Here is a 25,958-nt window from a genome sequence, read left to right on the forward strand (position 1 = left end):
CCACTTGAGCCTCAGCACCACTTCTGACTTTTTTTCTATGTATGTGGAATCGAACCCGGGTCTTCGTGCATGCTAGGCAAGCACTTTAACCACTCGGCCAAACTCCCAGCCCAAGGCAAGCACTCTTATCATTAGGCCAAACTCCCAGCCTGCAGCCATCTAATTTTTGACAAAGGAATCAAAACTGTCCACTGGATGGGCCAGGAGTTTGGCCTACTCATAAGAGTGCTTGCCTAGCATACATCAAGACCTGGGCTCTATTCCTCTGTACCACATACATAGAAAAGCAGGAAGTAGTGCTGTGGCTCAAGTGGTAGGGCTCTAACCTCGAGAGAAAAAATAAGCCCAAGGACAGTGCTCAGGTTCTAAGTTCAAGTCCCAGGTCTGGCAAAACAACAACAACAACAAAAACAAAAACTGTCCACTGGAGAAAAGACAGCTATTTTTACCAGATGATGCTGAGAAAATTGGCTACATGCAAGAAACTATCTCTACCCTGTCCAAAAATCAACTGCAAAAGGCTCAAACATCTCTTATCCCATTATTTCTTTACCTAGGCGCATGTCTTAAGATCAAAATTTCACCAGCTCCTCTCCCCTAGTCTCTTCAGCACATGCTCAGTGTTCTCCCTATCCTTGTCCTTCCCATGTTCATTAATTCATACTGCCCTGCGCCTACTTCCATTTTTGCTTCCTTTGATGCTCCTGATAGTTTTGTTAAGTCTTGCCCTGTAATTTTTGCTTTTAATTTTGATACCTCTTTATGATTTAACAATAAAAAGGATGTATGGTTTTTATTATCTGTCTCCAAAATAATCTCTTATTATGCAGGGAGTGCAGTGCTTTCCATTCATACAACATTTCCATAGTTGCTTCCCTAACTGCAAAGGCAATCTCATGCATTTAGTTGTAGCACTGGATAGCAGCTTTAAGTTAGAAATACGTGTGTCACACCCCACGTGAGAATGCTGTGTGGGGCAGTTCAACACAATTGTAACGATGTATTTTTGTGAATGAGAGTTGGCGTGTCAGATGCATCCTTTAGAAAAATAGTGTAATAGTCTTAATATTTGTTTTCTAAAGTTTATACTATGGGTTATTTTTGTGAACAGCTTGATGTTTGGGACCTTTTTTCTCAAGAGAAACAATAAACAAGCCCTTATTAAACCAGGAATTTGGAGAAAAAAAGGCTCAAACATCTAAACGTAAGATCTGAAATTGCTTTAGGAATACATAGGGAAAACTCTGGATGACACAGGAAATTATTTTCTGAATAGTGCTCTAACTGCCCGGAAATAGCAAGAATTGATCAATGTAACTGCATTAAATTTGAATTTCTGAACATTAAGGGAAATAATGATCAAAATCAAGAAGCAACCCAAAAGCCACTGGAGCTGTGGCTCAAGTGGTAGAACGTACTAGGAGAGAGAGAGAGAAGGGGGGGAGAGGCACTCATGGACATTGTCTAGGCCTGATTTCAAGTCCCAGAACCAGCACCAAAGGTAGGGGGAGGGGGCAAGGTATTCAATGTATAAAGGGTTAACATCCAGAATATACAAAGAGCTAGAAAAAATAAACAGCAAAAGAAGAAACAATCCAATGAATAAATGGATAAATGAACTGAATATACATTTCTCAGATGATGAAATACCAATGGCTAACAGATACATGAAGAAATGTTCAATGTCCTTGGCCATAAGGAAATACAAATTAAAGCTATACCATTTCCAGGTTGGGTGCTTGTGGCTCACACTGGTGGCTGGTGCCTGTAATCCTACTCTGGATGATGAGATTTAAGGCTCACTGTTTAAAGTTAGCCCCGCACCGCCTTGGTCCAACAGCTTGAACTCTGGGCCTGGTTGCTGTCCCTGAGCGTCTTTTTGCTCAAGGCTAGTGATCAACTACTTGAACCACAGTGCCACTTCTATGTTTTTTGAGTACTTTATTGAGAGTCGCATGAACTTTCCTGCCCAGGCTGGCTTCCAACTGTGATCCTCAGATCTCAGCCTTCTTAGCAGTGAGGATTACAGGCGTGAGCCACCAGCACCCATGAGACTCTTCTTCTCAATGAAGCACAAAAAGCACAAAATGGACCGTGGGATTTATGGCACAGTGTTAGTCTTGAGCACAAAAGCTCGGGGACAGAGCTCTGGTGAGTTCAAAACAAAAACTGTACTCTTTCCATCTTATTCCAGTTAGAATGGCAATCACCAAGAAAATCAATAGCAAATGCTGGGGAGGAAGTAAGGAAGGGAGCCTTTTATACTGTCAGTGGGAATAAGTACAACCACTATGGAAGTCAGTGTGGAAAGGTCCATAAAAAGTAGAATCTAAAAATAGATCTACCCTACTACCCTCCCAAAGAAGTACAAATAAACATATCATATTGATGAATTTTTTTTGTAGGTCATGGGACTTGAACTCCCTGAGCTCTTCAGCTCAAGGGTACCAACTTACTGCTGGGCCTGAGCACTGTCCCTGAGCTCTTCAGCTCAAGGCTAATGTCCTACCCTTAAGCCAAGCCCCACGTCCCATTTTCTAGAGGTTAATTGGAGATAAGAGTCTCAGGTCCTTTTGTGCCTGGGCTGGCTTTGAACTTTGATCCTCAGATTTCGGTCTCCTGAGCAGCTAGGATTAGAGGTGTGAACCACCATGCCTGGCTTCATATCATATTGATGAATTCTTACTTTATATCAAATTTTGCTTTTTTTCCCCCCTGATGTTCCCTTGTTAGATTTTTTTTTGCCAGTCCTGGGCCTTGAACTCAGGGCCTGAGAACTGTCCTGGGGCTCTTTCCTGAAGTGGAGCCACAGCACCACTTCCAGCTTTTTTCTATGTATGTGGTACTGAGGAACTGAACCCGGGTCTTTGTGCATGCTAGGCAAGTACTTTAACACTAGGCCAAACTCCTAGCCCTCCCTTGTTAAGATTTTTAAACTTTTTTCCCCTCTTTTTTTCTTCAAGAAGTTATATTCCTATTAACACATGATTATCTGAGGATATAGGATGCTGGTATGTCTATCTTTTGGCTTGGTGGCTTTTTTTTCTTTTCTTTTTTTTGTGCTAGTCTTGGTACTTGAAATCAGGGCTTGGGTGCTGTCTCTGAGCACTACCATTTGAGCCAAAGCTCCACTTCCCACTCTTTTGGTGGAGATAAGAATATCACAGACTTGCTGGACGCAGGTGGCTCATACCTGTAATCCTTGCTACTCAGGAGGTCTGAGAAGTGCAGTTGGAAGCCAGCCTGGCTAGGAAAGTTCATGAAACTCTTGTCTCCAATTAACTAGCAGAAAACCAGAAGTGGCATTGTGGCTTAAGTGGTAGATTGCTTTCCTTGAGCTGAAGAGCTCAGGGACAATGCCCAGGCCCATAGTTCAAATCCCATGATCAACCAAAACAGAGAGAGAGAGAGAGAGAGAGAGAGAGAGAGAGAGAGAGAGAGAGAGAGTCAGAGAGTCAAAATATCACAGACTTTCCTGCCTGAGCCAACTTTGAACTAAGATCCTCAGCTTCCTGAGTAGCTAGAATTACAGTTGTAAGCTATCAGTGCCTGGCTGCTCACTTTCTGTATAATTGTCACCCTAAAGTGACTGCTTTATCCTTTGTAGACAAATAACTTGGTGGGGTGATACGTTGAGACTATGTGAATACCCTTTACTCAAACTTACACTGTCAAATTTACCATCCATTGACACATTTTACCCCTGAGCTTAGGGATGGCATGCCCCCCAGAAAATACTTGGAAGGCTGAGAAAGGAGGGTCCCTAAAGTCTTCAGGAATGTAGGACCAGTCTGGGCAACATAGTGAGATTTCCATCTCAACAACAAAAAAGCTGGTTATGGTGGCACTTGAGAGGCTGAGGAAGTAGCACTTCAGCTTGAGGTCTGCCTGGGCTATCAAAAAAAATTGTGAGCGGGGTGGAGTGGCTTACACCTGTAATCCTAGCTACTCAGGAAGCTGAAATCTGAGGATCAAGGTTCAAAGCCAGCTGGGCACAAAAGGACCTGAGACTCTTAGCTCTAATTAACCTTTAGAAAACTGGAAGTGGCTCAAGGGTAGGGTTATGCCTTGAGCTGAAGAGCTCAGGGACAGCACCCAAGCTGAGTTCAAGCCCCATAAACCCATACACACACAAAAAAAATTGTGATGTTTTCCTAATGATAATATTGTATTTTCTTAATTCTTTAAAAAAAATTTTTTTTGACAGTCCTTGGGATTTCTCAAGGTTAGTGCTCTACCACTTGAGCCACAGTGCCACTTCTGGCTTTTGTTTTTTCACTGTATGTGGTACTGAGCAATTGAGCTAGGCAAGCATTCTATCATTAGGCTACACTTCTGGCCCCCTCTTAATTCTTTCTACTTAATTGAAATTCTACTGTAAGGAAAAATAATTTTCTTCCCATTGCTTTTAACTTATTCAACTATTTCATCATGCTTTTTTTTTTTTTTTTAAATCCTGGGGCTTGAACTCAGGGCCTAGGTACTGTCCCTGAGCTTCAAGTGCTGGTCTTGAGCCACAGCACCACTTCTGGATTTTTGTTTACATGGTACTTGGAGTGAACCCAGGGCTTCATGCATGCTAGGCAAGCATTCTTACACTAAGCCATATTCATAGTCTGAATTCTTTTCTTCTTTTCCTTACTTTTTTTTTGTGGGTCATGGGGCTTGAGCCAAGCCCCACTTCCCATTTTCTAGAGGTTAATTGGAGATAAGAGTCTCAGGTCTGGGCCGGGAGTTTGGCCTAGTGGTAGAATGCTTGCCTAGCATGTACCAAACCCCGGGTTCAATTCCTCAGTACCACGTACATAGAAAAAAGCTGGGAATGGTGCTGAGGCTCAAGTGGTAGATCTCTAGCCTTGAGAAAGTCCAAGGACAGTGCTCAGGCCCTGAGCTCAAGTCCAGGACTGGCAAAAACAAACAAACAAGCAAAACTCTCAGGTCTATATTTGCCCTTAAAATTGCCCATAACAAGATGACACTTAACAATTAAATCTGCATATGAACAGTAAAATGCTCTAATTTTAAATTTTTTTAGTTTTGGTATTTGTAAGGTTTGACAAAGGAAACTCCACACAGTTTAAGAGGCGAAGTTTTATTGAGAGAGAGAGAAAACAGACCTACAGCCACACAAGATGGAGTCAGGCGGAAGGAAAAGAGCTTATCGCGAGAAGTGAGACATTATATAGGAGGGAGGAGTGTGGCCACAGCGGAAGCGGATGTGACCTCAGAGGATGAAGAAATACTTCAGACTGGGGGACATGCCAGTGGCCAGGGTTACAGTCGTGGCGGGGATTTCCAGGGTGCACAGGAGAATGCCAAGGGAAGGAATCATTTCTCCCAGGCAGACCTGACAGTATTAAGGCTTGAACTCTGGGCCTGGTTCTGTTCCTTAGCTTTTCACTCAAGGCTAGAGCTCTACTACTTCAGCCACATTTCCACTTCTAGTTTTCTGGTGGTTAATTAGAGATAAGAGTCTCATGGGATTCCCCTGCCTGGACTGGGAGATCTCAGTTCCTGAGTAGCTAGGATTACAGGAGTAAACCACCAGCTCCTTTATCATGTTAATTATACATATTCCTTCTTACTGAAGTGAATTTATTGATTTTCTTGGCAAAAATGTTCTAATCTGTTTATGGTCTAAAAATCAAGTTTATATAAACCTAGATTACTGCAGCACAATCCAATTAAGAAGGTGAATGGAATACCACCTGAAAATTTATACAATTGACCTAGTACCTGATTTCCTAAATTAGAATATATGAACCTTAGTGGTGACAGATTATATTCCTAAATGGATTAGAAGGTCAGCATTACTGGTGAAGACTGCAGTTATCACAAAGACTAAGCTATCCAATAAAGCTATTTTCTATAAAGAAAATGTTCCAATAAACCCCGATGAAGCAGGACATGCTAATATTTATCCAGAGGGCAGAAGGTCACATTTGTTATTGCACAGGGGAAATCTGATTGAGTTCTGTTGATTTTTAAAAGTCCAGTGAAAGACAATGTAAGTATTGTGCTTCTGAAAATGATTTCAAAGTGACTCCCAGTGAAGAATGAATCCTATCACTTAAGATTAGTTAACTAAGGCAGAGGAATTGACCCAGAGCATTGATTTCAATGATTTCAGTTGTTTCTTACTCTACTTATAAACAGCAGTGATCAGACTATAAAGAAAGTGGAAGATTTAGCTGATTCACTTCCTGTTAATACATAGCTTTCAATCATGTCAGAAGGGCAGCAATTTCCTTCTCTGTTTTACAAGCATACTTGAAGTCTCTACAAATTTAGAAACATACTAATTGAGATGCTAATGTCAATATTGTAACTTTGGGTACAAAGAACTCTTTGTGTACCTTAGACAATTTTCCCAGCAATGATTTATTCCTAATATTGAGAGGGAAATAGATCTGACATTCAATAATTTTTCTTTGTCTATAGACCTTTCTCTGGAGTCCTTTAAGGATTAAGAGAAGACCATCGAACACCAGATAATCAGGTTCAACATGCAATATTTAATTTTGGATGTGTCTTTCTGGTGTTAGCAATCAACTCATTTTTTTTTTTGCCAATCCTGGGGTTTGAACTCAGGGCCTGGGCACTGTTCTTGGGCTTTCTCAAGGTTAGTACTCCACCACTTGAGCCACAGCACCATTTCCAGCCTTTTCTATGTATGGGGTACCGAGGAATTGAACCTGGGTCTTTGTGCATGCTAGGCAAGCACTCTACCAGTAGGCCAAACTCCCGGTGACAATAATTTCATTATGGCCATGCCACCTTGAGGCAGGAAATATGAGCAAGGCTTGAGTAGGTGATATGTTTTTTCTCTATGAGATGTGTGGGATGATCTTTAATGAAATTCCATCAGTTGCAGGGATGATGGATTCAAGATTCATTTATCTGCTTGATACATGGTAGGAATGGCTTATTTGGGGTTAGCCTCTCTCACTTAATAGGTAGGTTAGGGTGCCAAAGAGAGCAGGTGGGAGGAGTCTTCTTAAAACCAAGACCAGGAATTGACACAGTAACAAGGGAGTCCAGGTAGAAGAGAGGAGCTATCACAGCACATAGAATCATTTTTAATGTAGCCTATTTCTAAGATATTCCTTCTTTTTGTCTCTCCTTTCTCTTTCTTCCTTTCATTTCTTTTTCACCTTCCTTCTCTCCCTTCCTTCCTTTCCCTTTCTTCCCTCTCTTTTTCCCCTTCTTTTCTCTCACTGATTCTTTGGTACTACTAGGGCTTTTAGCACTACAGGGTCTTGCCTTGTCAGCGCTAGGCAGGTGTTCTATTGGTAGTCCATGGCTTCAACCTATTTTTGCACATTTTTTTGCCAGTCCTGGGACTTGAACTCAGGACCTGAACACTGTCCTTGGGCTTCTTCCTCAAGGCTAGTGCCCTGCCACTTGAGCTACAGCATCACTTCCAGCTTTTCTATGTATGTGACACTGAGGAATTGAACCTGGGTCTTTGTGCATGCTAGGCAAGCACTGTACCACAAGGCCAAACTTCCATTCCCCCCCCTCCCTTTTTTAATAGGATGTTAGTTTTGTTCCAAGTTTGTGTATGGACTGTGGTCTGCCTATTTTATGTTTCCCATTGCAGCAGGAATAGCAGGAGCCCAGTTTTTCCATTGAAATGGGAGTCTCATAGATATTTTTTCCTAGCTTGGCCTAGAACAGGTTTTAGCCTCCCACATAGCTGGGATGCCAGACTCAAATCTTCACATTCAACCACTGTTCCTTTTTTTTCCTCCTCTTCTTCTTTTTTATCCTCTCCCCCTCCTCCTCTTTCCCCTCCTCCTCTTTCCCCCCCTCTGTTCCCCTCCCCCTCCCTCCCTCTCTCTTTCTTCTTCTTCTTCCTCTTCTTCTTCCTCCTCCTCCTCCTCCTCCTTCTCCTCACAGTCGTGGGGCAGGAACTCAGGGCCTGATCACTGTTCTTGGGCTTTCTCAAGGCTAGCACTCTACCACTTGAGCCACAGCACTGCTTCTGGCTTTTTCTGTGTATGTGGTACTGAGGAACCCTAGTCTTCGTGTATGCTAGGCAAGCACTCTACCACTAGGTCAAACTCATGGCCCCAGGTGGGTGGTCTTATAAACCTATTGCCTAGGATGACCTCAAATCATTGGAATGGAAACATCATGGTCCTGAGTGGTTAAGATTACAGGCAAAAGTCACTTTTCTCACTTCCCCTTTTTGTTTTTTATGAAATAGTCTTGCTTTGTAGCTCAGCCTTGGCTTTCTGCTTCAGCCACCTTCATGCTTACATTATAGCTATGCACCACTATCCCAAGTTCAGAGTATTTTCAAAGTAAATAAATATTACTAAGGAAAACAACCTAACAAATACACATAGGTATCTTGCTGAAGACTTTAAGCTTCTGACCTAAATTCAAAGAAGGCTTCAAAGATCTAGGAACAAAGAGACAAATTAAAAGTAGTATGATATAAAAATACATACAAATTTGATTAGTTGCTTACTTATCGCTGTACAATACAATGAAATTATAAACTGGTGTAAGTCTAAGTCCTTTAAAATTATAGGTAAAAATTTGGAATATACTAGCTATATTTACTTTTCCAAAGTTTGGTCATATATTTCAGTGATTTCTTTTTTGCTAGTTTTGGGAATTAAACTCAGCACCTGGCACTGTCCTTGAGCTTTCTCAATGCTAGAGCTTTACCAGGTGAGCCACAGCACCACTTCCGGCTTCCTGGTGGAAATGGAGATAAGATTCTTAAGGACTTTCATATCTGGGCTGGCTCTGAACCAAGATTTTCAGATCTCATCCTGTTTAGAAACTTGGTTTACAGGCGTGAGCCACCAGTACTGACTCAGACAAGCCTATTTTAAAAATTCTTTTCCTACATCACACCTACCTTGTGTAATAACAATGGTAATAACTGTTGACTTATAATATTGTTATTTGCTGGATGTGGTGTCACTCAGCCGTAATCCTACTACACTAGAGGTTGAAACAGAAGGATCTAGGCTTCAAAGCAAATCCAGACTATAAAATAAAGCATATTCCAGAAGGCTCAGGCTCTGCTGTCTTTTGAGGTTTTTTTTTTTTTTTTTTTTTTTTTGCCTGTCATGGGGCTTGAGGTCAGTTGGCTATCTTCTAATACAGAGATACACATGTGGTAAGAACACACAGATGTAGGTGGGAAAAGATTTTTAAATGTAGGCTGCAGCTGAGATAGTGTTCTCTCAACTAAACTCTTTGCCTCAGGTTTTCTCTCAAAATTGTATGCAAATGTTGAATGCAATTCAGTCACTTATCTACTAGTATAAACCTTGTCTGAGTGTTTTGTTGATTGGATGTGGTGGTGTACACCTACCTATAATCCCAGATGACAAGAGACAGATGCCAGAGGATACTGGGATACTTAGCAAGATTCTGTCTCACAAAACAAAGAAAAACCAAATGGCTGAATGCTGGTGGTTCATGCCTGTGGCCCTATCTATGCAGAAGTCTGAAACCTGAGGATTTAGGTACAAAGCCAGCCCATACAGGGAAAACAAAATCTGTGAGATTATTCTCTCGAAGTAGCTATCAAAGAGCTGGAAGTGGAGATATGTATGGCTCAAGTGATGAAACGCTGGCCTTGAGTGAAAAAAGCTCAGGGACAGTATTTTAGGACTGATTTTAAACCTCAGGATTGGCATCTCCTTTTCCCAAATCTAACCAAAGATCAACAAACTTGTCTAAAACTCATTTCATCTTATGTTTTTTTTTTCTTTCTCTCTCTCCACTAACCAGAGTATACCACTGTACTTTGAGTAATTTAGTTTAGCAGTGCAGATTTGGAATTTGCTAGGTCCAGATTCCCTGGCTTGTTAGATTTGGAGCACAGTTTAATTTGCTTGGGCTTCAGAGCTTTCATTAATAAAATGGAATGAAGGCTGGGAATGTGTTGTAGTGATAAGAGTGCTTGCCTAGCATGCATGAAGCCCTGGGTTTGATTTCTTGGTACCACATAAGCAGAAAAGGCCAGAAGTGGACCTGTGGCTCAAGTAGTAGAGTGCTAGCTTTGAGCAAAAGAAGCTCAGGAACAGTGCCTAGGGGCTGAGTTCAAGCCCCAGGACTGGGGAAAAAAATTCCAAGCATAAAATGGAATGCGTGGTGGTGACTAGATGCTTTTACTCAAGTCCTTTTTAGTCTGGGGTTGGGCAAAAGGTTGTTGTCCTTCCTTAGGGTGGTTTTGGAACAGGGTATCTCCTCTTATTCGTGGTTTGACTTCATCCAGTGCGGTCAAACACTTAAGTCAGGAAAAATATTGTTAGATAAAATTTGTTTCAGAAGTGTGTGTGTGTGTGTGTGTGTAATGGGGCTTGAACTCTGGGCCTGGATGCTGTCCCTGAGCTCTTAAGCTCAAGGCTACCGCCCTACCCCTTGAGCCACAGCCCCACTTACTGTTTTCTAGTGATTAATTGGAGATTAAGAGTCTCATATTCTTCAGTGCCTGGGCTGGCTTTGAACCACGATCCTCAGGTCTCAGCTTCCTGAGTACTTGGGATTACAGGTGTGAGCCTAGAGATTGGACTCAGAGCCTGGGTGTTGTCCCTGAGCTTTTATGCTCTACCCGCTTGTGCCACAGATCCTTTGAAGTCGTGGGGCTTCAACTCTGGGCCTGGGTCTCTCCCTGGGCTACTTTTTGTTCATGACCAATGGAGCTACTGCATCACGTCTGTCTGGCTTTCTACTATTTATTGGAGGTAAGAATGTCAGACTTTTCTACCTGGGCTGGCTTTGAACCGTGATCTTCAGATCTCAGCTTCCTGAGTAGCATGACACGCGTCAGCCAGGACCGATATTTATACGTGATCTGTGCGCTAAACACCGAATCAAGGCTGTCCACCGTTCATTCCCGAGCAGGACGCCAGTGAGAGGGACAGGATCCGCACCCAAGCCACACAGGGCGCCACAGGCCGCCACAAGACGCAGGCCGCGATCCCGCGGACCCTCGCGAGAGCTAGGCGTCGCCCGCGCGCGCTCGCCGCGGGAGCCACACCAGGGCCCACGTCGCACCTCCCGCCTCTAGGCGGGGCTCCAGGAAAGCGCGCGCCTCCTGACGTCATCGCCGCGCGCCGCCGCCCCTTCCACTTCGCGGGAGAAGTTGTTGGCGCCAATGGATCCCGAGCACCGATAACGGATTCCTCAGACGGTCGGCCTTCCCCACTTGCTTCATACGATGGTGTGTGGAGAGGCCGAGCCCTGAAGGGGTGGGGAGGTTTGCGGCTTGGAGGTCTGGGGAAGACTTCGTAGGCTGGGACGCTCCGGGTTTGCAGGGCGGCGGAGGCGGGCGGAGGGGCCTCCGGAGGGGAAGCTGCGGCCGCGGGGCCCTGCTCCGGGCGCTGGGGCTTGCCTGCCGTCGGTGGCGGTCCCGGGGCTCCCGCTTGCGTGGCTGCAGCGATTGAAGTGCTTCCACCTCCCCAGCCCCCGGGGGAGGCAGGGAGCGGAGGTGCCGATCTTGGGATCATTTTAAAAGTTACTTTCCAGTAGCGCGTCGTCCCCGCTGGGAAGGCCGAGTGCTGCTTCCCATAAGCGCCCATTTCAAGATTGGGGAAGGAAGAGTATCACGAACTTCTATTCTCTTAGGAATAAGTCGCCTCTGGCCTTCAGTCTGCATCTTTAGCTCCTGGTCGAAACGGTCGACTACGTTGTACGTTGTTTTGACCCCTACTGGCACGAGGAAGTTTTTTTTTTTTTTAGATTATTAGGTTATTTAGACAATTATTTTACAGTAGTAGAATGAATAGCACGGTTGATTGGGGTTAAGGTTACAGAGTAGAAACAGATGTATTATATTTGACAGCTGTCATGTCTTATCAGCAAAACTTCAGTGCGTAATTCTGTATAAAGCACCTTCAGATTTAGAGTGAAATGGCTTCTGGCAGAAGAAGCAGTCATGATGCTATGGCTGTGGGTGTAGTTGTTCTGTTAAGCTGGACGATACTTTAAAATCAGGTCTAATGTATTTCAGTCATTTTTGAACTTGTTAGAATGTTAGCATTTTAGGGGGGAAAGTTTTTTTTTTTTTTTTTGCCAGTCCTGGGCTTGAGCTCAGGGCCTGAGCACGGTCCTTGGACTTTGTCAAGGCTAGAGCTCTACCACTTGAGCCTCAGCACCACTTCTGGCTTTTTTCTATGTATGTGGTACCGAGGAATCGAACCCACTCTACCACTAGGCCAAACTCCTGGCCCCTAGAGGGGAAAGTTTTATGTCATACAAATATTATTGCCTTGGTGGAAACACCGCGGCATGATAATAACCTCCTTGGACTTGTCGTTAGACCTAGTGAGGTGTTTTCTTTTTAAATACCTTTTAAAAAATATATCCAGTTCTATAGACAGCAAAGGCACCTTTTAAACAATTGTCATAAACTAGTAGATGACTGAACTAGACTTAGAGCAAAGGGTATTCTGACTGTTACATTATGTCTTGCTTCCTAAAATGGCATCGTTAGGATTTGGGGTTCAGGCACTAAAGTGTTGTGGAAAGTAGATGAGATTTGGAGTCTTGAAGGTGAAGGTTAAGGCAGTGTCTCAGTTCCATAACTTATAATTGTATTAGTGTGTTACTATAGTTTAGTGTGGTCTTGGGCAATTAAGTAAGTTGAATATTTTCTAGTCTTTTAAAGTGTGTGGGGAAATAATAGTTACTTGTACTCAGGGCCTGGGCACTGTCCCTGAGCTGCTTTTTGCTCGAGGCTAGCATTCTGCCACTTTAGCCACAGTGCCCCTTTGGTGCTTTTCTGTTTATGTGGTACTGAGGGATCCAGCCCAGGGCTTCATGCATACTGGGCAAGCTCTACCACTAAGCCACATTCCCAGCTCTTACCTGACTTCTTAAGTCCATCCATTGACAAAAGGTTAACAGCTTTTGCCCTGGGACCTCTATTTGTCCCAGATGTTTTCCAGTCCAGAGTGTCTGTGTGGGTATCCCTGTTATCCCAGCACTTAGGGACCAGAGGCTAAGGCAGGTGAATCTTATGAGGTCAGCCTGGGCTAAATGTCTCAAAATAAATTAATAAAAAAAATCATCAACAGAAATAAAATACTGTATCCATGTAGTGAAATTCTGTGTGGCCATTACCTGATATGATATCAAACAATTGCCAAGTTAGGAAATCTCTTGAAAGAGCACAGGAATTAACATTTGTTACCTCCAAAGATGGGACGTATGTCTGACAAGGGCTTTTTTTTTTTTTTTTTTTGCCAGTTTTGGGCTTGTTGGACTTTCTCAAGGCTAGAGCTCTACCACTTGAGCCTCAGCACCACTTCAGGCTTTTTTTTTCTGTGTATGTGGTACCAAGAAATCAAACCTGGGTCTTTGTGCATGCTAGGCAAGCACTCTACCACTAGGCCAAACTCCCGGCCCATGACAAGGGCTTTTTTTTTTTTTTGGCCAGTCCTGGGCCTTGAACTCAGGGCATGAGCACTGTCCCTGGGCGTTTTCCTCAAGGCTAGCATTCTCCACTTGAGGCACAGTACCACTTCCAGCTTTTTTCCTATGTATATGGTACTGAGGAATCGAACCCAGGTCTTTGTCATATTAGGCAAGCACTCTACCACTAGGTCAAACTCCCAGCCCCAACAAGGGCTTTTTATATCATATTCTTTCCTAATTCTTTTTGCTAGAATGTGAGTTTCAAGTGTTTGTCCTGATTCTCTTGGGATAGCCTTCGAAGAGCTTACTGTTTGCTCTCAGAGCCCAAGGTCCTATTGTCATTGATTTTCTTTTCTTTTTTTTTTGCCAGTCCTGGGCTTAAGCTCAGGGCCTGGGCACTGTCCTTGGATTTTTCTCAAGGCTAGACCTCTACCACTTGAGCCTCAGCACCACTTCCGGCTTTTTTGTATGTATGTGGTACCAAGGAATTGAACCCGGGTCTTCGTGCATGCTAGGTAAGCACTTTAACCACTAGGCCAAACTCCCGGCCCTTGTCATTGATTTTTTTTTTTGCCAGTCCTCACGCTGAAGCACTGTTCTTGAGCTATCTCAGGGTAGAGCTCTACCACTTAACACACCGAAGCACTGCTCTTGAGCTATCTCAGGGTAGAGCTCTACCACTTGAGCCACAGCACCACTTCTCTGGCCTTTTTTTTTCTATGAATGTGATGCAGAGGAATTGAACCCAGGTCTTCATGCGTGCTAGTCACTGTATCACTAGACCAAACTCCTAGCCCCATGAAATACTTTAAAATGATTAAAATTGTAATTTTTGTCTTCTGTCACCAGCTATTTTTTTTTTTTTTTTTTTTGGTGGGTCATGGGGCTTGAACTCTGGGCCTGGGCGCTATCCCTGAACTTTTCAACTGGAGGCTACCATCCTATCCCAGGAGCCACAGCCCCACTTCCCATTTTTTTTTAGTGATTAATTGGAGATAAGAGTCTCTTGGTCTTTTGTGCCAGGCTGGCTTTGAACCTCAATCCTCAGATCTCGGCCTCCTGAGTAGCTAGGATTATAGGTGTGAGCCACCACGCTGGCTCCAGCTACATTTTATAATATAAAAGCATGGTTTTACATTTGCTGCTTTTCAGGATAGAAGATTTTCGTATTTGGATAGATTTTGTGTAACGTGTGGATGATAACTTGTGAATGTGATGATGCTTGTGAATTTGGTGGGCTACTTAAAAAGAAATAAGAACATTTATATATTTTTTTCTCAAATTGGAGAAGTAAAACTAGTGTATCTTATTTAGTTACCACTCTGCAGAGCTCTGGTGTTTATTTTGCATAAAATCCTCTATTCTTCAAAGGTGAATGAGCAGGGTGACATAATTTGCTTTCTCTTTACATTTTTGTAGGCAGATATCACATGTATGTTGGTTGGATAAAAGTAATTAGAGCTGTTTGGTTATATTTTAAAGCAAATATATATCAGGGTTTTTTTGTGGGGGGGGAGAGGAATGAGTCCTGGGGCTTGAATTCAGGGCATGAGCACTGTCTTTGGGCTTTCTCAAGGCTTGCACTCTACCACTTGAGCCACAGGGCCATTTCTGGCTTTTTCTGTGTATGTGGTACCCAGAAATTGAACTTGGGTCTTTGTGCATGCTAGGCAAGCACTCTACCACTAAGCCAAACTCCCAGCCCTATATCAACTTTTATAGTTGGACATTCTAAAGTTTATCTTGATAGCTCATTTCTGTGAGTGCAGAAGTACAAAAATATTTGTTTTTGCATCTGCCAATTGTATTAATAGATCTGAAACCAACCTACTAAGTTGAAACATCTTAGTGTGATTAAGAACTTAAGAAAAAAGTACTTGGTTTTTAAATTTTTCCTTTGACTATCTGACAAAATCTACTGCTTTATTACTTACACTTAACAGCATCTTACATTTAAAAACTTTTACTAAAGAATGTCTTTTTAAAATATCATGTTTTTCTTTATGATTTTTTTTTTTTGTGGTGGCTCCCCACCACAACACACAGCTCATCTCAACTTAGCAGTCCTACTCTAGCCTTCTAATATCTGGTACTTTCAGGCAAGAGCCAGCATACTTGGCTAGCATTAGTTTGCAAAATGATTTTCGCCTCAGTGCTGAACTCAAATCTAAGACCCCTCTGTTAGCCTCTGAGGGGCCAAGTAGAAAGGGTAACCAGGTAGGGTGCAGTAGCTGCTGTGCGGTGCGCTTCACCTCTTTTGCTTTCACATCTCGTGTTGGTTTTAGAATGTGTTTGTAAAACACTACTAGTTAGGCTGACTACCAGAATAAACTATGATAGCACTGTCCTTGTATGCTTTTTGCTTAAGGCTAGTGCCCTGGCACTTGACCACAGTGCCACTTCCTGCATTTTGTGGTACCCAGGAATTGAACCCAGTGCTTCATGCATGCTAGGCGAACACTCTACCACTAGACTCTGCTCCCAGCCCCAGTTAATGTAAAAAGTTGACTTTTGAATGAGTGTAAGTGTAAGTCAGAGAGTATGGTAAACTTTGGAAAAAATGTCAGCATACTGAAATAAAACCATTAGATAAAGCCCCATCAATCTTCCACCTTCAGTTATTTTACTTAGGTAGCTACAAAAGGAAAACTTACCTTCTTAAACCCAAATTAGGTAATTATTTCAATTTTCTGTTGAGTTTTGTCTCGTGGTTTGTGTTTTTTGCTCACATGCCTGAAGTCTTTTGTGATTTGCTCTGTATTTCCTGTAGTTATTTTTGCTAAAACAGCAAGTAAGTACAATGTTCTATGAGAAAGATTTTTATCTGTTTTTATCTGTTTTGTTCATCCCAAGCACTGAAAATCAGTCTTGGTGTATAGAAGATTTATCTTAACTCCCCCTTCCCCCACCAGGTTTGAACTGAGGACACTTCACGGTTGCTAAGGCAGGCATTCTACCACTTGGGCCATGCTGCTCAAGTCTTCAGTGAATGTTTCTTGAACAAATGAGTGATTAAATGAAAGATGTTCACACAGGCCCTTACAAAATCTTTTTAAAACTTGTTATTTAAAGTTTTTTTTTCCCCCTCGACTCATGTTGTCTTCCTTACAAAGTTCTTTTGTTTGAGACAGGGTCTGTTCCATTGATCTTCTGGTCTATCTTTGTGCCAATACACTGCTATTTTTGTTATTATGGCTCTATAATAGAGTTTGAAGTCTGGTATTGTAATACCACCTGCATTGCTCTTTTTGCCTAGAATTGTTTTGGCTATTCTAGGTCTTTTCTTGTTCCATATGAACCTTTGGGTTATGTCTTGTATTTCAGTAAAGAATGTCTTTGGGGCCGGGAGTTTGGCCTAGTGGTTAAAGTGCTTGCCTGGCATGCACGAAGACCCGGGTTCGATTCCTTGGTACCACATACATAGCAAAAAGCCGGAAGTGGTGCTGAGGCTCAAGTGGTAGAGCTCTAGCCTTGAGAAAATTCAAGGACAGGACTCAGGCCCTGAGCTCAAGCCCAGGACTGGCAAAAAAAAAAAACAACAACAAAAAAAGAATGTCTTTGGGATTTTGATGGGGGTTGCATTGAATTTGTATATCAATTTTGGCAGTATGGCCATTTTCACTATATTAGTTCTCCCAATCCATGAGCATAGGATGTCTTTCCATTTCCTGGTGTCCTCTTTAATTTCTTTTGTTAGGCTTTTATAGTTTTCATTGAATAATTTCTTTACATCTTTGGTTAAGTTAATTCCTAAGTATTTTATTCTTTTGGGGGCTATTGCAAATGGGATCATTTTCTTGATTTGGCCTTCTGTTTGTGTATTGTTGCTGTACAAGAAGGCTACTGACTTTTGCAGGTTAATTTTATATCCTGCCACTTTGGGAGTAGAGCTTATTGGATCATGTCATCTGCGAATAGGGATTGTTTAATTTCTTCTTTCCCTATGTGGATCCCTTTGATGTCCTTCTCTTGCCTTATTGCTCTGGCTGCTCACTTTTTTTTTATTAAAAGATTTTATTAACACTGATTTTTTACATCATATTTCAAATGCCATGTTTAACAAGCATTCAAGAAGGGAATCTCCGTATACAATCATTGGCACATAAATTTTAGAACATAATTAAAATTAAGCTGAGACTTTGTATGTCATAGATACATATTGATCTATATAGTATAACATTATGTCTATAGAGTATATATCCATCCCATCATAGATTTTTATGTGTATGTAGTGATTTTTGTTTTTTTTTTTTGCCGGTCCTGGGCTTGAGCTCAGGGCCTGAGCACTGTCCTTAAACTTTCTCAAGGGTAGAGCTACCACTTGAGCCTCAGCACCACTTTCGGCTTGTTTTTTTCTATGTAGGTAGTACCGAGGAATTGAACCCCGGGTCTTTGTGCATGTTAAGCAAGCACTCTACCACTAGACCAAACGCCTGGTTATGTAGTGATATATCTCCAAGACCATGTAAATACCAGAATATTGAGTCATCACTCTTGTCCTGGTTGGATCTAATATCCACATATCAAGGAGACCATGCGCCTTTGTTCCTTTAGTCCTGACTTATCTTGCTCAACATGATTTGCTCTAATTTCATCTACTTTGCAGTGAATGCCATTATTTTGTCTGTTGGCTATGTAGAATTATATGTACCACATTTTTCTTTATTCATTGATCTGTAGTGGGGCATCTGGGTTGTTTCCATCATTGGCTATTGTGAATAGTTGAGTTGCTCACTTGTTTTTCTTCTTCTTTTTTTTTTTTTTTTTTTTTTTTGGGTGGGTTGTGGGGCTTGAACTTGGCCTGGGCACTGTCTCTGAGCTCTTCAGCTGCTTCTGCATAGTCCTTTAATACATAGTTATGGTCGAATTGAAAAGTAGAATACTGTAGAGACTTAAGGGGACCAGTTTTAGCTCCTGTGGTGTTCGTTGGTCACCTTTAGTGTGCATGAGGAAACTCAAGAATGGAAAAATGGACAAGCTTGTCCCTTGCAGGATGCTTGGCAAAGATGGCAAGATGCTTGTGTTTATCCAACTTAGCTGTTCTATTTATTTACTGCTCTATAGAATGGTATGTGTTCTAATTTTGTTTGCACTGCTTATTTCGTTGCTTCATAGGATGTGTCTAGTTGCTAGACATAAAGCATGAAAAATTTGCTTAGCTTTAGTTATCTGCTAAACTTTGTTTTAACTCATATCTGAATCTTTTGACTTGCTTGCACTGACCTATTTGTTTAATGTAAAATCATCATGAAAGAAGGGAGAGTCGTTTTATTAGGATTTCTCTTTTCCTATAACTTTTTTTTTTTTTTGTCCTTTGTGGGGCTTGAACTCTGGGTATGGGCACTGTCCCTGAGCTCTTCAGCTCAAGGTTACTGCCCTACCCCTGGAGCCTCACCGCCTCTTCCAGTTTTCTAGTGGTTAATTGGAGATAAGAATCTCAAGGACTTTGGTGCCCAGGATGGCTTTGAACCTCAATCCTCAGATCTCAGCCACTTGAGTAGTCAGGATTATAGGTGTGAGCCACCATACCCAGCTTATTTATGGTATCTTTTCTGAACTCAAACCTGTGTTTCTTTACAGATGGTTTGTAGCCTTTATGGTATGTTTAGAAAGGTTGTCTGCCAAGACTTAAAAAAAAACGTAAAAATTATTCAGACAGCTAAGGGAGGTGTTTGGATCTATTACCAGCTACTTTGATTAGCAACTTAGCCTGTTCTACGTTACATGAACTCTGGCAATTTGGAAAGCCAGGCAGGAAATGTTCATTGGAAGAGCAGGGTGAAGTCACACCATATAAATTAGTGAAATTGCTGCTCTCTTAGTTTATACTCAAGACAGCTGCTTATAGAGATATGAGTTCAAATGGTTTTTGTTTTTTTTTTTTTTCTCCAGTCCTAGGGCTTGAACTCAGCCTCTATCTCTTGAGCCACAGCACCATGTCTGGCTTTTTCAATGTATGTGGTACCAAGGAATTGAGCACGCTATCATTAGGCGAAAGTCCTGGCCTCAAATAGTTTCTGTGCTGAAAAAAATTATTTTCTCAGAATGTAGCTTTTCAACATGTTGAGTTAGATCAAGATCATGTAATTTTTTCCCCCCTAGTCCTGGGGCTTGAACTCAGGGCCTGGACACTGTTTTTGTTTTTACTTGAGCTACTGCACCATTTCTGGCTTTTTCTGTGTATGTGGTATGGAGGAATCAAACCTGGGGCTGCATGCCTGCACTCTACCACTGAGCTGAATAGCTCAGGGACAGCGCTCAGGCCTAGAGTTCATGCCCCAGAACAGACTCCCCCCCCCAAAAAAAAATTCTGGCATTAATATCGGGTATTTGGAGGAGTAGGATAGAATAAAGAGAAAGGAAAAGAAAGGGAATGTGAAAGTAAAGAGGTGGGCATGGAAGCACGCACCTGTAAATGAACTCTTGGGAAGTGAGATTTTTTTTCTAAACAAACTGGAATGCTTGTTCAGTATCGCCATTGGTTTCTCAGAATTTTTCTCTTTTTCTTTGGACTTTTTAGAATTTGTGGTCCAAAGACAGGTTGGAAACCCCAGCTTACCTGCTGAAAGGAGCCACTTGGAGTTTGATCTTTTTCCATGCCATGCCTATGCCTGACTTTCACTGCTTTTCTTTGCTTTGTGTGTTTGATTAATCACCACTGAGGTTCATGGTGTCATTTCAGAAGTTGACACTAATGTGAAACTCTCATTTCCTCCAGAGGCAATAAAGTATTGTCAGTCTCAAGTCAGTTCTTTCAAGTTATGAGGAAGACTGTGACTTCCTCTATTGTCTTACTCACTTGAGCCACCGCTGTATTTCCAGCTTTTTTTTGGTTAGTTGGAGATAAGAGCCTCACAGACTTCCTGCTGGGCTAGCTTCAAATCCTTAGATAACAGCCTCCTAAGTAGCTAGGGTTATAGGCACAATCACTGGTATCCAGCTTTTTAGGCAAATTCCGAGTGTGTGTGTATATGTGTGCTGTGGGGCTTGAACTCATGGCCTGGGCTTATGTGCTCAAGGCTAGTGCTCTACCATTTTGAGTCACAGTACCATTTTCGGGACTAGTTGAGATGAGTCTTTAGGCCTTTCTTGCCTGAACTGGTTTTGAACTGCAGTCCTCAGATCCCAGCCTCCTGAATAGCTAGGAGGACAGGAGGGAGCCATCAATGGCTGGTAAGGCAAATTCTTTTTAGCTCAGGGTTTTTTTTTTTTTATCATCACATAACATTTTTATTATCTCGCATTTTCATGAAAAGAGTACGGCTTTGTGCCTGCTGAGTATGGAGAGATGACTCAGTACTATAGGTATAAAGTGGTCACGTAAGTGGTTCAATTATAATTGAAATTTGAATTTTATTTGGTTAATGTTTACTTACAAATCTTCTTGTTTCTAGGATATTCGGAAATTCTTTGGAGTTATACCAAGTGGGAAAAAACCTATAAGCGAAGCTGTAAAGAAGAATGAGAAAACAAAGACTGCTGAAGAAACTTTAAAATCAAAGAAAGGAATAAAAGAAATCAAGGTCAATTAAAAAAATTAGTGTAGAGAGGCTAGGAACATGGCTTAGTGGTAGAGTGCTTACTAGCATGTGCGAAACCCTGGGTTTGATTCCTCGGTATCACATACACAGAAAAAGCTGGAAGTGGTGCTGTGGCTCAAGTGGCAGAGCGCTAGCCTTGAGAAAGTCCAAGGACAGTGTTCAGACCCTGAGTTCAAGCCCCAGGACTGCAAAAAAAGAAAAAAAGAAAAAAAGTGTGTTTATGTGTATGTTTGTGTGTATTAGCATAGAGCAGTTGTACAGAGAATGATTTTATTGTGACATTTACACATTTGTATACCATGTATTCTAATTCTAATTAGTCTGACTTCCTGTATCATTCTCCCTTCCCCAAATCTTTTTTTTTTGGCCAGTCCTGGATCTTGAACTCAGGACCTGAGCACTGTTCTTGGGCTTTCTCAAGGCTAGCACTCTGCCACTTGAGCCAGGCTTGTCTATATGTATATGGTACTGAGGAATCGAACCCCAGTCTTCGTGCATGTTAGGCAAGCACTCTACCATTAGGCCAAACTGCTGGTACCTCCCATAATTATTTCAATAGGTTTCATTCACTCTGTTTTCATAGATGCAAACAATTTACTTCAACTATATTTATCCTTTAGTCACTTTCCTTTTTTTTTTTTTTTTTTTTTGTTGGACTCAAATGCTGGGCCTGGGTGGTGTCCCTGAGCTCTTTGGCTTTGGGCACTGTTTTTGAGCTTTTTTGCTCAAGGCTAGCACTCTGTTACTTTGAGCCACAGGGCTACTGGTTTTTTGTTGGTTACTTGAAGATAAGAGTCTCAGGGACTTTTCCTGCCTGGGTTGGCTTTGAACCATGATCCTCAAATATCTGCTTCCTCAGTAGCTAGGATTACAGACATGAGCCACCAGCACTGGCCTATAATTACGATTTTAATTGTGATAAGTGTTTTAAAGAAGAGGAGACATTTGGGTGTATGTGTATAACTTTCCCTTCCTGATACAATTATTGTCTGACTTATTCTTTAATTCAGTAAAAGCTTCTTTGGCCATTTTTTTTTTTTTTTTTTGCCAGTTCTGGGCTTGGGCTCAGGGCTTGAGCACTGTCCTTGGACTTTCTCAAGGCTAGCACTCTACCATTTGAGCCTCAGCACCACTTCTGGCTTTTATCTATGTATGTGGTACCAAGGAATCGAACCTGGGTCTTCGTGCATGCTAGGCAAGCACTCTACCACTAGGCCAAACCTCTAGCCCTCTTTGGCCATTTTTTTGCTAAAGAGTCCTTGCTGTAGAGGACTGAACTGTGAGTAGTTTGAGATTTCATAGCATCCTTGGTTACTCATCAGATGATAGTAATTTTGCCTCCCCTTCAGTAGTGATAAAACAAAAATGTCTCTGAATATAGATGTTAAGGGAGCAAGATTACCTACTTGAGAACCAAGTCCAAGTCTAATGAGGGGAAAAAAGATATCTATAAATATTTATATATGTTTTTGTTCTAAAAATGCTATAATGTTTACATAGGTAAATAGCTCTTGTAAAGAAGATGCCTCCAAACAGAAACAAACTAACAGGAAAAAGAGGATCATTTATGATTCAGGTAATATTTCTTTTGAGGCCCTTTAATATTGTCAGATTGTTTTTTATATCATAAAGTAGTAATTTACAAACTAATGTTCTGAGACATTCAGCTCTCTGTGATGTTAATAGGTGATATGAGAAGAGGGCAGCCCAGAGAAAAAAGTTGTAGAGACCTTTTCTCAACAGATAATACTTGATGTGGTAGTGTTGTCATCCCAGCAATGTGTGAGGGCCTAGCTAGGAAGATTGTCTTCAAAAGATGGCCCTGCTGCTGGTGTGGTGGCTCATGCCTATAATCCTAGCTACTCAGGAGGCTGAGATCTGAGGATCAAGGTTCAAAGTACAAAACGCCCTGAGACTCTCTCTTTTTTTTTTTTGCCAATCCTGAGCTTGAGCTCAGGGCCTGAGCACTGTCCTTAGACTTTTTCAAGGCTAGAGCTCTGCCACTTGAGCCTCAGCACCACCTCCGGCTTTTTTTTTTTTTTTTTTTGGTATGTATGTGGTACTGAGGAATCGAACCCAGGTCTTTGTGCATGCTAGGCAAGCACTTTAACCATTAGGCCAAACTCCCGGCCCAACCTGAGACTCTTATCTCCAGTTAACCTCTAGAAAATGGGAAGTGGGACTTGGCAGAAGGGTAGGGTGGTAGCCTTGAGCTGAAGAGCTCAGGGACAGCACCCAGGCAGAGTTCAAGCCCCATGACCCACCAAAAACAAATTAAAAAAAGAAAAAGGCCTAGGGCAAAATTCAAGAACCTACCTGAAAAATAAATTAAGCAAAAAAGGTCAAGCATAAGTGCCTGAGCTCATTTAGGAAGTGGTTCTTAGTGGTAACTAGTTTAAAAGTATTCTATATTATAGTACTTTTCAACGTTTTGATTTTCTTTCTAGATTCAGAATCAGAAGAGTCAGTGCAGGTAAAAAATGCCAAAAAGCAATCAGAAAAATTTCCATTGTCTTCTAAACCTGGTAAAATTTTGCATCAGGACCCTGTTACATACATTTCAGAAACAGGTAAGGGTACTATATTCTATTCTTTTGAGAATTTTAGTATGCTTCGAGTTTTTTTTTTATTTGTATCTGAGTTTATCTCCTTCACTTAGAATTGAGCTTCTGGGGGCCGAGAGTTTGGCCTAGTGGTTAAAGTGCTTGCCTAGCATGCATGAAGACCCGGGTTCGATTCCTCGGTACCACATACATAGAAAAAAGTCGGAAGTGGTGCTGAGGCTCAAGTGGTAGAGCTCTAGCCTTGAGAAAGTCCAAGGACAGTGCTCAGGCCCTGAGCTCAAGCCCAGGACTGGCAAAAAAAAAAAAAAAAAAAAAAAGAATTGAGCTTCTGGTTTTTTGTTTTATTGGATTGTATTTCTCGGGCAAGTTGTAATTATTGGCTCCATTTGCTGATGGAGCAATTTCTTTTTGTTTGAACTCAGAGCCCCTTGGACAGTAGACAGGTGCTCTATCTACCACTGGGCTGCACCTTCAGCTCCAGAGGAAGATTATAAGTGTTCTGTATTGAATCACATATATGAAAGCATTACTTTCAGTCTTATTTTAAAACACTAGTAAGGCTGGGTGCTGGTGGCTCATGCCTGTTGTCTTAGCTACTCAGGAGGTTGAGATCTGAGGATCACAGTACAAAGGCAGCCTACGTAGGAAACTAACCACGAGAAAACCAGAAGTAGTCATGCTGTGGCTCAAAATGGTAGAGTACTAGCCTTGATCCGAAAAGCTCAGGGACAGTGTAGCCCTGAGCTCAAGCTATGACCAATCTCCCAAAAAGTGAGTTACTTTAGAACTTTTTTTGATGCCAATCCAAAAAAAAAAGTAGTTTAAAGCTACGTTTTTTTTTTTTTTTTGGATGCCAGTCTTGGAGCTTGAACTCAGGTCCTGGGCACTGTCCATGAGTTTTTGTGCTCAAGGCTAGACTCTACCACTTGAGCCACAGCTCTACTTCAGCACTTTCAGTGGTTACTTGAAGGTAGGGATCTCACAAAGCCAGGTGATGGTAGCTCAGACCTGTAATCATAGCTACTCAGGAGGCTGTGAGCTGAGGATCGCAGTTAAAAAACCAGCCTAGGCAAAAATGTCTGTGAGACTCATCTCCAATTAACCACTAGAAAACCAGAAGTAGCACTGTGGCTCAAAGAGGGGGTAAAGTGCTAACCTTGAGCAGAAAGTGCTTAGGGACAGTGCCCATGCCCAAGTTCAGGCACCATGATTGACAAAAAAGCACCACTACCACCACCACCACCAAAAAAGCCCCCACAAAATCCAAAGAATCTCACAGACTTTCTTGCCCAGACTAGCTTTGAACTGTAATTCTTAGACTTTAGTCTTTTGAGTAGGTAGAATTAAGAGGCATGAGCCACGAGCACCCAGCTAGAACTGCATTTTATGTACTTTTGTTTTTCGTATTATATGCTAAAGTTGTCATGATTTTTAAAAAAAGTAGATATGATTATTCATATTTGTGATTTATTAGTTTATCACAGATATGACATATGATTCGGACTCTCTGGTAATGCTAAAGATTTTTAGCATTGACTTTTTTTTTTTTTTTTTTTTTTTTTTGCCAGTTCTGGGCCTTGAACTCAGGGCCTGGACATTGTCCTTGGGCTTTCTCAAGGCTAGAACTCTACCACTTGAGCCCCAGCACCATTTCTGGCTTTCTTCTATGTATGTGGTACTGAGCAATCGAACTTGGCTCTTCGTGCATGCTAGGCAAGCACTGTACCACTCCTGGCCCCTAGCATTGACTTTTTTTAAGAAAAAATTATTTTATATTTATTCTGTTTGATTTGTTTGAAGTGTGATCAGAGCAAAAACTAGTTGTGTACTAATCTTGAGATTGCATTATAAATTATTTCATAGACTTGTGTAAGGACTGATGAATAATGTCACCCTAGAAGAATACAGCTAAATTAGGGGAAAAGTCATTTCTGTTTCAGAATTGTCATATATATAAAATGATGTGTAGGGAACACCTAGACAGTGCCTGCCATAGGTAGGCACTTTTACCAATAGGTAAAAGTTCACATTGAAATGAAGCTCAGAGCTGAACTTCATAGACAATATGAGGTTATCAAACTGATTGAAGAAAAAAATGCCTAGGAGATGTGTTTCTTTATTAAGACAGCCACTAGCCTTTTTGTTTTATTGTTAAATTTGTTCTCAGGCACATCATACCGATGAACTCTTTTGTTTCAGAGGTGTCCCAGTTCAGACCTGGCTACTTTTTGGAAATTTGAATATAGGATAGGGTTTGGGAAAAGAGGGTGGTAATAAGTTTATTACATAACTGAAAGTGTATGATCAAGCTTTCTAGGACTCCCTAAAAATGCCAATGAGTTCAGACAGCCCTGGCCTTCACCTGTGGACCAAGGCTATCTTATCTTGTAATTTTAAGTACATAAAGGTCAGACAGTTTGAGCTCTGATCATGCATTTTCTTCAATGCTGAATTGATTTTT

At 41.7% G+C, this 25,958-nt stretch overlaps 1 protein-coding gene across 1 annotated transcript in view; it reads left to right on the forward strand.

Annotated features, from left to right (window-relative positions):
• The first annotated feature begins 11,078 nt into the window (after positions 1 to 11,078).
• Rfc1 (replication factor C subunit 1) overlaps positions 11,079 to 25,958 on the forward strand; it is a 66,780-nt gene continuing 51,900 nt past the window's right edge. Inside the window, exons 1-4 of the mRNA XM_090343708.1 lie at positions 11,079 to 11,197; positions 20,787 to 20,915; positions 22,434 to 22,509; positions 23,381 to 23,503. Of these exons, the coding sequence (XP_090199834.1) occupies positions 11,195 to 11,197; positions 20,787 to 20,915; positions 22,434 to 22,509; positions 23,381 to 23,503 (331 nt within the window). The 5' untranslated portion in view covers positions 11,079 to 11,194. The remainder of the gene's footprint in view (positions 11,198 to 20,786; positions 20,916 to 22,433; positions 22,510 to 23,380; positions 23,504 to 25,958) is intronic.

Source organism: Megascapheus bottae, chromosome 13 (assembly GCF_031878675.1).
Source record: "Megascapheus bottae isolate mThoBot1 chromosome 13, mThoBot2.hap1, whole genome shotgun sequence".
Classification (NCBI taxonomy): domain Eukaryota; kingdom Metazoa; phylum Chordata; class Mammalia; order Rodentia; family Geomyidae; genus Megascapheus; species Megascapheus bottae.